The sequence below is a fragment of the Myotis nattereri genome, assembly GCF_964212035.1.
Source record: "Myotis nattereri genome assembly, chromosome: 11".
NCBI classification, from domain to species: Eukaryota; Metazoa; Chordata; class Mammalia; order Chiroptera; family Vespertilionidae; genus Myotis; species Myotis nattereri.
In genome coordinates, this window is record NC_138086.1 from 68,050,702 (window position 1) to 68,063,805 (window position 13,104).

Consider the following 13,104-nt stretch of genomic DNA (forward strand, 5'->3'; position numbering starts at 1 on the left):
TCTTGTTTCGAGATCAGTCACCAGAGCAATCATATGATTTCTCCAGAATTTTTGTGTCTTTGCTTATCTTTATCTTTTTAGTTCCTCGAAACCTTGAACATTTCCTCAGTGACTTCTGCCTCCGAATCTATACTGAATGTTGTATGTGTAGGGGTGGGGTGAGGGGGGGAGGTGTTACACAGGTGAATTGGTGGCAAATAGTTCCTATCATTTGGGCTTTAGGCTTCTGGCTGGCTGACATACTTCTGAACCATGAAATTCTACACAGTTTAAATAATTTATCCCTTAAACATCTCTTTAGAGTCAATTGGAGTTATCCATAAAGGTATGATTTATAAGTTGGAAAGAGACTATTGTCCCCAAATTAAGACATAAAAGAGTGTTATGAATGATAGCATTGTGCTGTACTACTTTCTTTTAATGAGTTTAGTATACTAGTACACAACCTAGACAGGAAAAAATGCAAATAGTTCTAAAATTATAATAGTAATTTGATGTTTTCAGTGGTTAATATTCTTGTTTTAATGTACACACATAACTTGGGGGAGAGTAGGCTGGGAGAGATCTATATATATAAAAGCCTAAGCAACTGGCCGACCAGCCGATCGGTTGGTAGCTATGATGTGCAATGACCACCATAGACACTCTGACCAGTAGCTATGACACACACTGACCATAAGGGGGCAGGTGCTCAACACAGGAGTTGCCGAGCTGACTTGGCAGCTGCAGTTCTTGGGTGATGCACCTGGAACCAGAGAGGAAGGAGCCCAATGGTGGGGTGTGTCACTTCAGAACCGCCCTCTCACAATCTGGGACCTCTGGAGGGATGTCAGGGAGCCGGTTTTGGCCTGATCCCTACATGCCAGACCAAGGGACCCCACCGGTGCACAAATCTGTGCACCGGGCTTCTAGTTAAAAATAAAAATATTAAATCATACACTTTCTTGCGTGTTGTTTTTTCTATTTCTTTTCCAATTTGTACAGGAATGGCTTGGTGGTGGACCACTTCATCCTAGTAAAGAAATGGAACCATATTAAATTATGTCAGATAAGCAAATTAAATAGGAGAGAAAAGGACTACAACATGTAGAACTTTCACTATTCTGTACTATGCAGGGTGCTTTAATTATTCTATTTAATACTCACAATACACTTATACTATAGTTATGGATATTATCATTTTAAAGAGAAGATAACTGAGTCTAAGAAATACAGTGGGTGCTCAGCCCAGATACCCTTTATGGAGGTACACCCATCCATCAGAGGTTGCGGGAGTTGGCTGCTAACAGTTCATGTTTGGTCTCTTCTCCGAAACTGAGCAGAGCTGATTTGTTGGGGGACACGGGGCACAGAGAAGGGGAGAGCAGGCTGTGAAATGACTAACTGATGTGGTGATATAACAGCCCATCCCCTCTGCCTTTGGCTGGAACAACCTCTGCAGTGCAATTCATGGTCAAGAGATCCCCATGGGATCAGGTTGATACGAAGGTTCTCCTGAACCACCTTTTGGCCCAGTTTCTTCCCCAGCTTCCCTCACGCCCTTATCAGATTCTCCTTAGAGCCCTCCCTCCACGAATGCTTGTCTTAAGCTCTGTTTCTAGGAACCTTCCTGAGACTCATGCTCAGAGAAGCTAAAATATTTCCCAAAGTCTCACAGCTAGTAAACGTCAAGGCCAATGTGGGGATACGGACACATATGTAATAACTTAATCAATAACGAAATTCAAAAACAAACAAACAAAAAAATGAAAAAAAAAAACCCACCAAAAAAACCCACAACAACACTGAAAAAACCAAAAAAGCAAAAAATGTCAAGGCCAAGATCAGAAGCTAAGTGTGTCTAATGCCACTTTCCACTAGGCTCTGAGAGTTCGTGGAACATTCAGTTTTAGCCTCAAGAATCTTATGTACACGGCATGGGTGATGGAAGAGCCCTCCTGCCTGAGGATCGCAGCGGACTGTGGGGCCTGGGTAACGTGCACAGAGGGGAACACATCACTGCAGTGTGTGCACTTCTCCCTGGGATCTTGCTCAGTCCTGGGGCAGATCCAAGTTTTGTGAGGCTGAAACTTGTACAGTTTTTTTGGGGGGCGGGGGGTGGGGTGGGGTGGGGGAGGGGAAAGGGGGAGAGTCTGCGCTTTTAGAAAAAGAGTAGAAAATTACAAACGCTGAATTAGGTACAGGGCCTTGGAAGAGATTCATGCAAGTGAGGGGCCTGAAGCTTTAGCTTCATTGAGTTCCTTAGAAATCTCTGCTGAGTTCCTAAGTTCCAGATAGCAGCTGGGTACATCTTGGCTCATAAGACTCATAAGCAAAAAGAGGTCCAAGTGTGTCACATTAAGCAAAGAGTGTCAGATGTTATTTAAAAAATAACTCTAGGTTACTTAAATTGTTTGGAGAGTTATTACATGTTTTTCAAAATAAAATGAATGTAAATTATCTCCTAAAACATAAGTACGGGCCCCTCATCAGTTGCATGGTCAGAAGGAAGTAGAGTGGAACCAAACAGACAAGGATAAGGTGATAAAAATATACATAAGAGGTTAGAAAATGTGGTTCCTGTTCAAAGAAGAGATTGTGTTTGTGACAATTCTAGTATCGGAAAATGCTTGGCAGTCTAGAGAGGCCCGTTCCCGGGTTGGGACTCCAAATTACAATGATCCTGCCGGACACTCTACAGACTTTTGTGAATTCCCAGAGTCCAGCTTTCGTTTGATCGGCTCACTCACAATGCTGAACGTTTTTGTGTGATGATACACCTCTTTGTCAAACCTATGCAGTCAAACTTGACATCCATGCATTTTTATGTTCACCCAGGCACAGTGTCTGAATATTTATGAATGGTAAGTAGCACACCTTTAGGTTGACCTGACATTCCAACAATTCTTCTAGCTCCTTCTGCTCCTTTAGCAATTGCTTCTGCTTAAATGTTAAATCCTCCCGTAAATTTTTAATTTCTGATTTCTTCTGCATTATTTCTTTACGTAATTCTTCAGTGCTTTCTTTCAGTATTCGCATCTTCTTATCCATTTCCTTTAAAGGTCATGAAAATTATTAGTTTATTTAGAGTCTGAGCAAACATTTGTCTACTTAGATTAAAAGTAACTTACTCGCCATTTTGATTATATTTGTTTTGAGCTTCATGAATGATTTCTTACCAAGTTAAATACAATTTATGATTTCTGACATTTTCAATAAAGCCATGACAATTGTGCTGAATGTATTAAACATTTTACATTAGATTCATACTTTTTTACTACTGCTCTTTCTATCCTCCTATATTTTATTTACTTATTTTTTTGTTAATCCTCACCTGAGCATATTTTTTCTTTCCTTTTTTTTTTTCTTAGAGTGTGTGTGGAAGGGAGGGAGGGAGGTAAAGAAGGCAGGGATACACACACACACACACACACACACACACACACATACACACATATATATTTAGAGAGAGAGAGAGCCCTCGATGTGAGAGAGGCACATGGGTTGGTTGCCTCCCACATGTGACCTGACGGGGGCAGGTATTGAACCTGTAACCCGTGTAGGTACCCTTGACCAGGAATTGAACTCTCTACCCTGTGGTTCACAGACCGACACTCTATCCACTGAGACACACTGTCCAGGGCCTCCTATATTTAAAATGTTTCCTTTTTTTCTGAGTTAAGTTTTATCTTATACCAAAAAGTATTAGTGAAAACTTGCAGGCTATTTTTTTAGTAGCTTTGTGTTTTGACAAAATTAGATGCAAATAATCTTTGAATATCTGGCTTCTGGTTAACTTGTGTCCCACATGAGATTAGGGAGTTTGTATTTGGAATTTCGAACAGTCTTGCACTCCTAATCTCCCACTTTCTTATTGATATTACTTTTCCCATTTCATGCACATCCTCCTCAAATACCCTCCACCCCAGACTCATAATAAATCTTTGCTTCCCAAATGAATATATACATATAGAGTGTTCCAAAAAATGTATACACACACTTTGAATAATTATAAAGGCAGTGTTTATGAAAACACATTTCATTTTCAAAAATTAAGCTATCAGCTGTTAAAGTGTGTATACATTTTGGGCACACCCTGTATACAATATATATTCATATATTTAAAATTGTATTTTGCTGTATGCTAAACAGGTTTTTTGTGTCTTGGAATTAAAACACCAACAACATGCTTTTGAAATATAACCACTCAAAAGGTGCAAGCAATTCGAAGTGTGATGATCTTTCTATTTACTCTGAATGATAGATTTCAAAAATTAGACACAAATTCCTCCTATTCTGGAAAATCTTTGTCATGAAGGGGTAGGGCCCATGTCTCTATCCCTTGATTTTAGACTTGGCCATGTGACTTGTTGTGACCAATGAAATATCCCAAAATGATTTAAGCATAGGCTGGAAAAGTGCTTGCATGCTGGGGCTTGCCCTCTCATGAGTTTGTCTCTTTTCTGAGGCTGGAAACCCTTCCACCATGTGACTAATTAGTGGCAAGTGACCTTAGACCAACCAGCTGCCCACTGGCTGACATAAGAATGAAGCCATCCTAGGCCACCCAGCCTCAACTGGTCCAGCATAGACCAGGCAAATTCAGAACTGTGAAAAATAAGGAATGGTGGTTGTTTCAAGCCATTAAGTTTTGGGTTGTTTTGTTATGCAGGAATAGATAAGTGATACATCTTCTAGAGAAAAATTTCTTGTATTAAGGTGTTTGGGAAACTCTAAGGGTAAGAGCTATAGCAAAAATAATGTTTACAAATGCCAACCACAGCATCCTTTTCTCTCCTTCTGGAAACAAAGCAAATACTGTCTAACAAAACAGCCTAAATTAGGTGCCAAATAGCTAAAGCCTGTAATAGGCACCACCTATGTTTACTCCAGAAGTTATACAGCTTTTCCTTTCGGTATTGTCCATGGTTAAGACTTCTGGATCTTTCCAATGTTTGGGGTTTGGTTGTGGCAATGCATTCATATTTATAAAAAATGATGTTTGAATCCAGCTATTTTAACAAACTCTAGACCATCTAGATAAGACTTACTCCTGGCTTAGGTATCTTCTCAAATTCCTTTATTATGAGAGCTTTTTCTTCCAGTAAGCTGCAAAAAAAAAGAAAATTAAAAAGGAGGTTTGACAAAGTACAAAAGAGTTAGCTATTTCTGCAGTAATAACTTTTCCTTCCCTTCTCCCAGTGTACTCCCAATGCTTGTTTGCCAGGCCCAGTGTTCATTCTGTATGATGGCTTCAGCGCGTCCCACAGGCCCATGTAGGTGCTGCCTTCCAGACCTCCCACAACACTGTAAACGCAGCCTATTGGGGCAGTTACCTCCTCACCTGTAGGTGCTTGGGAACATGACACCCCCCCCCCCCTAGACTCTGGCTCCTTCCAGGCATGCTCTGGGCCATTTCTTCTTATGTTATTTGCAATGAACTAATGTCTTTCTGGATTCCTGCATCAGCTTATACTGGTTCCATCACATAAGCAGGTACTACTAGCCGGTAGGTCTGGGAACATGGAGCTAAAGATGCATGCACACCAGGTTTTATTTTTGTGAAATTTTATTTGCAATAATGTAAACTAAGGTTCGTGTAATCAATATGTGCCACATGGAATTTAATGTAGGTTAGCTGTCTTGGCCACAAGCTAAAGCTGAATTTTTCAGACCTTTGAATACTTATGCCTTTGCTTGGAGAGCTTGCATATAAATTGATATTTTACTACTTCCAAGCTATTGATCCTACGCCTCACCCGTCCTGCCACGTGGGGGCAGTAGTGTGCTGCTATAGTTCGGTTGTAAAGGCAACCTTGGTGTGCTTGAGATTCAAAATGGTGACAAAGCAGCTCTCTCAAAAGTGGATTTACAGTCTTTTCTTTAAACAAACGTAAAATGGCTAATTATTTAGGGAAGTTTTAACTAATTATATTTCTATTATTCATTTTGTTTTTTTTCTATTACTCATTTTCTTTTTCTTTTTTAAATGAAGAAACAGTGATTGACTTTTGTCCTTTGAAAAAATGTGTTTTTTTATTTATAGAGAAATACAGTTAACTGTTGAACAACACAAGTTTGAATTGGGCAGGTCCACTTATATGCAGATTTTTTTTCAAGAAATATTGTAAATGTATTTTCTCTTCCATATGATTTTCTTAATAACATTTTCTTTAGCTTACTTTATTGTAAGAATATAGCATATAATGTACAAAATATGCGTTCATTGACTGTTTATGTTATTTATTGGTAAAACTTCTGGTCAACAGTAGGCTATTAGTAGTTAAAAGTTATATAAAGATTTTGACTGGTGGTGGGGGGGTGGGGTGCCCCAGCCTCCTGTCACATCGTTCAGGGGTCAACAGTACATCGTTCATAATCCCACCTCATCACATCAGGTGATCATTTTTATTTTCCTTTTATCATCTTTAATATTACTTTAATATCTTTCAAATAAATCTAATAAAGATCTAATATTTAGATTTTTCTTATCTAAATATTAAAGATTTTTAATATTATACTTAATTAACATATTTGTATTATGTTCCTTTTAGTACCTTTTAATAAAATTATGTTAAATCTGTATATATGATTGAATCCATTTTGACCCAGCATCTAATTAAAATAGTTTCCCAATTGCAAAACAGACTTCATAATTAATAATTTAATAGCTATAGTTTCAAGGTTTTCTAGTGGGTGGATATACCATAATAAAATAATTCTAAATATTATCTATTTTTTACTGAACCCATTATATGCAGGTACACGCATCACTTCTAAACTGCAGAACCTTGCTAATAAGTATTATTATCTTCATTGCACAAATGAAGAAACTGAGGAATTAAGCACCTTTGCAAAGTCACACAGTCCCAGCTGAACTGACATTCAAACCCATTCCTATCTGACTCCAGTGAGTTTTTCAGTACCAAGCTGCCTCTGGAACACATTATTTCTTTTTTTAACATTCCATTATTTTTTAGAATTTAGATGTGTAGGGAGTGTCTATAGGGTCAAACCTCGGACTGACCTGTGGCAGAGCCACATACAAGTCCCAGCTTGGAGGGCAGAGCCCTGCAGGCACAATTAAGCTTGACCTTATAGTTCTCCCTTGTTCCTAGGTAGCTAATGGGCTGTGGGAGGTGCAGCAAGTGCTGCTAAAACAAGGCTTGAGTAAGGGAATAGATTTAAAACTCGCAAGAACATTATAAACATGCTGACCGTTCCCCTTGTTGAGGTTTGTGTGATCTGACTATAAAATAAAGCTTTGGCTTACAGGCTGTGCCATTGTTCCTCATCCAGGCAGTGATCCTACCTGGCACCTACTGTATTCTCTTGTCTATCTGCTTTAATCCTTCACTGCCCCTCCTCAGGTTCACCATGACCGTGCTGGACACGGTTCATAGATTGCTTTCAATTTTTCTACTTTTATAAATAATTAGAGGCCCGATGCATGAAAATTCATGCAAGAGTAGGCCTTCCTTCCCCCAGTTGCCGGCACTGGCTTCGCTCCGGCCCCAGCTTCGTCTGGAAGGAAGTCTGCAATGATGTCTGGTCTAATTAGCATATTACCCCTTTTATGATCATAGATAGTGTCATAAACATATTTATGCAGAATGTCTTTTTTTCTCCTTTTGGATTCTCTTTTTTGCATGGCAGTGTGGGGATTAAAAAATTTTTGTGTGCCTCTTGCTGTAGGAGGTGCAGCAAGTGCTGCCAAGACAAGGCTTGGGTAAGGAAATAGATTTGAAACTCGCAAGAACATTATAAACATGCTGACCACTCCCCTTGTTTTGGTTTGTTAACCTTTTAAACTGACATTAAAATGGAAACCTGTTTGACGCTTTCAGTTCTCCTGACGAAGAGGTGCTTCAAGGTCAAAGCTCCTCGGGATTTCTTTTCGGCAGCAAGAAAGTCCGAACTAAAACCATGCCATCAAAGGTTTTTGGTTTGAAGCACTTGTGGGTGAATGGACAGTGCAGGAACCCTGTGTGCTGCCGAGGGCAGGAGGCATTATTCACCACCAGGAGCAGAACCAGCCCAATGGGAGGAGGCTGCAAGAAAGATTTCTGAACCAGGACAAGCAAGCGCCATCTGAGAGGCAGGCTGCCCAGGGCTGGGCTGGCTGCTGTGGCGGTGTGGCCCTGTCACCAAGGTGCTGAAGCAGAGGCTGGGTGTCACTGGGAGGCGACGCGGGTGATTCTCACATGTAGTCAGGCTGAGAACCACTTTTGGGACCAACAGTTCTCAAACTCTGACATGAATCAGGACCACATAGGAAGCTTGGAAACAATTCAGATGTCACATTCGGTGGGAAGGCTTAGCAAGGAATCGGGATCATCAGGGTTGGAGCTCAGGTGTTTCTCCTTCGGTTGTGAGGACTACACTGCAAAACCTGTGCTAAGCTGGTTCTGTTCTTGGTTGCCGCAGAGCAGGCAGGCAGGAAAGTATATATATATATATATATATATATATATATATATATATATATATATATATATATATTTCAGAGAGGAAGGGAGAGGGAGAGAGAGATAGAAACATCACTGATGAGAGAGAATCATTGATTGCCTCCAGTACACCCCGCACTGGGGATCGAGCTAGGAAAGATTTTTAAGTTCAGAAGGTGAAATCTATTCCAGCTGTGAGTATTCCTTGCAGCTAATCCTGATGACCTGTATGCCTCTCTGTCATATTCTAAGTTGCTGGGATGCCAGAGGCAGTGCTAGAATAATTCCTGTTCCCTTCTTATAGGATCTGTTTGGTTCGGTTCCCACGTTGCTGTCACTACTGGAGTAAGAATGGAAAATAGCTACAGTGGGGCCTTGACTTACGAGTGTCCTAACGAGTTTTTCCGAGATACGAGCCGTCTCTCGGCCGATTTTTTGCTTTGAGTTGACAGAGTAATTTGAGTTAACGAGCTCCGTCACGGAACGAATTAAACTCGTAAGTCAAGGCCCCACTGTACTACACTCTGGGTGAGCACCCACAGGGACGACAGGGACCAGCTACGAGGGGGGGGGGGGCGGGGAGGACACAGTTACGAAGGCCAGGGCCGCGCGGGGAGAGCCCCGCACATGCTCAGCACAGTGTCCCCACTCCCCACGTCCTCTCCTGCGACAGACAGCGCGGGCCCTGGCCTTGCTCCCCCAGCTGATGGGCACTTTCCAGAATGCATCAGATTTAGCATGAGAGACTCAATTTATTTACTTTCCAAATCTTAAGAATTATTAGAAAGCAGAGAAGTGAAAAAAAAAAAAAAAGGTAAAGTGAAGGCAAGGAAAATGTTGAAAAGTATTGGAAAATCTTTTCAGGGGAAGTTTCTAGAAATAGAATGAGTTCTATTTTGTTTCCAAATAAATTATGAACAGTGTTTATTTAATTACTTCATTATTTATTTATAATGTATTCACTTAACTTATTTAAGTGGGTTACATACTATGTCCTGAGCTGCATATTTATCAAGAGATCATCAATAAGCACTAATCTCCAAACCAAAACTACGCAGTAAAACAAATTATTAACTGACCACATAATATACTTACCATTAGCATTTATTGATTTACATTATGTGAAAACATGAGAAAATCAACCAAAATACAGTATCAAGCCCTTTCTTGATAGCATATTTGAACAGTATATTATTCTTAGTTGTTGCCAGTGATTCAGAAATTCCTACAGATGTTGGGGTTGAGAAGTGCTAGTTATTTGGGTTTCTATTATTCAGACCCTGGATAAAAAGAGGGTTTGTTGTACCGATGTGAAGAACACCATCTGTACATTTGGATGAACAGTCTCTAACTGGCTTATTTTTCTGTGGGGATGGAAATATCTACTTTTTTTTCCTGGGGAAAGAGTGTTGACTGAATTTGTTTCGGTACCATGTAATACTAAGTATGTGAAGCCAATGAAATACGCAGCCTGTTATTCTTTCCTGATATTTCTTTCGGCATCACTGTTATTTTTATGAAAATACACTTGTTACTTCTTGGAGCTGTTAACATTTGAGAATGCAAAGGAGCCTGCTGAAGCTAAAGTATCATGCATTACAAATCCAAAAAGAATACACACTAAGCAGTTTTGCAAATGTGCGTTTTGAATGTTCTTGTTCACTGTTGGTCAGTGTGCACGGTCCCTCCCTGCCCCAAGTAGCTCAATGAACAATTTGCCTGTCTATACCTAAAAGGCAAGAGTTCTGGTTGTTTTTGTGTTTTGTTTTGTGTTTTTTTTTCCCCTTGGCAGGAATACTCGGAAATTTTAAACAACTTAAATATCAAGTGACTTATGTTCTTCTTACCCTTTCATGGAAATGTCAAGCATTCATATTTTCAATACTAATGAACAACCACCAATTGTTTTAATTTCATTATTTTTTCAACTGAAAGAGTGCTTACAAAGCACAGAAATAGCTAGGCTTTCTTTTTATAGATTGCACTGGTGAGTCTGAAACTGGTTAGATTGAAAGACAAAAAAGAACTAGCCTTCTTCACCCCCTGCCCCCCGCCCTCCCCGCACCCCCAGCTGAAAAAAATAGGCCCCAAAGAGAGGATTCAAAACCCAGGATTTGCAAGGTCCCCAGGAGGTCACTCAAGTCATTTGCTTATCCATCAGCAGGACTGAATTACATTCCCTTGGTCAGAAATTTACCTCTTAAAAATAGCCAGAGAACGTTGTGACACCTTACACAGTAAACAATTCTAGGAGAGATGGTTTGGCTTTCTCTCCAGTATTCAGGCACAGCAAACAGCACACCGCAGCACAAAACCTGGATTACACTCGTTTTAAAATTCAATTTAGTGGGATTTGCTGAACGAACTCTCTCCCTGACTTGCTACTCACAGACAGAATGTTAGTAAAGATTTTGGAAATAACATTGGCCCTTCTCGCAATACATTTTCTGCTTTAGTTCACCGAATGACATCCTAGAGATTTGGATAAGTAAATGTTTCTTCGAAAAGGAAGTAACTTTCTTCCTTGATCCTCAGGAATAGTTTAGTAATGGGGGAATGAGGCTGAATGTGTGTTCTGAGTTCTGATGTTAGAAGACTAGCCAGGTAAGACTCTCAGCTCACGTAGGCCAGTCTGGAAAGTGTGTGTGTGTGTGGGGGGGTGGGGGGGGGGCACTCGCCATTGCAGACACATGATCTGGTGCTGCAAACAGACTCAGGGGCCCCGGCCAGGGCCCCCGAGAGCCAGCGAGCCCCAACCCTGGCTCTCAAGAGTGTGTTCTTTGGCTGCAGCTCCCAAAGCTGGTGGCTTCCCTGACACACGGGAAACGCAGCAGGGAACTCCTTTTCCTGAGAGCGTCTCCCTGTCAGCTCAGCTTTTTCTAGAAGTTGTGTAACCTTATGATTCAGGGACTGACTGTTCTAGGGAATCAAGGACAGAGATAGGCCGCTGATCATGTCAGCGTTGCTAGCTCATACTCATCGTCCCTAACATTCCCAGCTTAGCGGAGTTTTGTTCATGTGGGAAGGGCGTGGCTCGCGTCTGTCGTCCGCGTGCTGGCAGAACCGGGCACTTACCTGTTCAGCCTGTACTGGTTGTGGTACTCTCTTTCCTTCACGGCGTTGTATTCGTTCTGATACCTGAGGAGCTGCTCTCTCATCTTGGAGACCTCGGTGGAGAAGGCCTCCGGGAAGTTGTCCGCTTGCTGCAGGTGGAGCCGCTGCTGGTGGATCCGCTCGGTGAACCGCTTGGCGTTCTGGAGCAGGTGGACCTCTGAGTCCTGTGTGCTGCGTCCCACAAGAACAGGGTCACGCCACGGGGACACACAGGGCCTGCTTTCTCCCAGGAAGGGGGGGGCGGTGGACAAGGCGGTTAGGGTTCCCGCCAGAAGGCAAGTGGCCATTTAGCCACGTGGACTTGAAAGAGAGTGTCAGCAGAAGAGACTTTAATGGCTCTTATAACGTAGCTTCTCGGGAAGACTCATCAGTTTCAGGCCAGCATTTCCAGCCTCTATCTGCCCTGCTGCAGCCCCAGCAGCAAAGCGAACGGTCTACGCCATCATGCCCTCCCCGCCCACCAGGCAGTCGGCGGGAGAGAGCACGGGGTGCTCATGACAAAGAGGAAAACACAACTAAGGGGCCAAGAGGAGTTGACGTGTGGGTGGCAGAAGGAGAGTAATGGTTTTGCCACACGACTGGGAAGTAGGAGGAAATAACGCCATAGCCTTGGTCCTGCCTTGCTGTCTGTCACTGGGGCCCAGGGACCTGAGCTGTGGGCCAGGCAATGAGGAAGCACGCCGCCGCCGGCACCAGCAAAGCTCAGCAGGGCTCTGGATTAGAGCTACGAAGAGGGGAGGGTGTGGCCATGGTCCTTGCATCTGCAACGAGGCTCAGAGAGATGCCCTGGAACAGCACGGAGTTTTCTCCCAGTTAAGCAATGGTCAGTGTGTTGGGAAAGATGACCCCAGACTTTCCATCTAAATCCTCTAAGTTCCCGAGTCTTGAGAACTACAGGTGCACACAGTCAGGCAGGACTAATTGTGGGAAATGGAGTCTCCATTTAGGGATGAGGGTGAGGATTTAGCTTGGGGATGGGGACGAGGAGTAGGAGGAGGAACCAAAGCTGAAGGCTCTGGAGTGTGGTGAGGGGCCTCCTGGAGCTGAGAAGTATGGGGCAGGATGCATAGGGATGCAGCTCTGCTCTCCTAGCCGTTCACTCTTGCTCTCATCCTGAGGGTGGAGAAATGATTGACCAAGAAAAGAAGTAGGGGCAATGGTTGGAGACTGGGGGAGAGGATGGCTGGGGAATGGCAGAATGGAGTTTCTGTCCATTGCTGCCTCTCCTTGGCTTCTGATGGGGACATCATGCAAGGCTATGCAGCAGGAGGTGGGGGAGAGGGAGAATGTCAGTGTCCCACCCAAATCCCTTGGCGCAGTCTCACATATATATCAACAGCACCTCTGTGCTTCTGTCTGAGAAACTTCTCTGGCCACAGGAGCTTGCTTGGCTTTTCAAAGGGCAAGCTAGATGTGCCAGGAGCTCATCTTCCTAGCAGCAATCCTTAATCAGAGAGGGATGGACAAATGCCCTTGCCCATCCGTGGAGAGTTCTGATGTGTGTTCTGCACAGTCACACACAGTGTCCTCGAGAGACAGAGCCCCAGGGGCCACAGTGTTAACC

The 13,104-nt window shown here is 42.6% G+C and overlaps 1 protein-coding gene across 1 annotated transcript in view; it reads right to left on the reverse strand.

Annotated features, from left to right (window-relative positions):
- CCDC146 (coiled-coil domain containing 146) overlaps positions 1-13,104 on the reverse strand; it is a 109,786-nt gene that overhangs the window by 27,443 nt on the left and 69,239 nt on the right. The window contains exons 4-7 of the mRNA XM_081102294.1: positions 11,502-11,711; positions 5,031-5,088; positions 2,857-3,033; positions 939-1,012 (exon numbers count right to left, since the gene is read on the reverse strand). Coding sequence (XP_080958420.1) covers positions 939-1,012; positions 2,857-3,033; positions 5,031-5,088; positions 11,502-11,711 — 519 coding nt within the window. The remainder of the gene's footprint in view (positions 1-938; positions 1,013-2,856; positions 3,034-5,030; positions 5,089-11,501; positions 11,712-13,104) is intronic.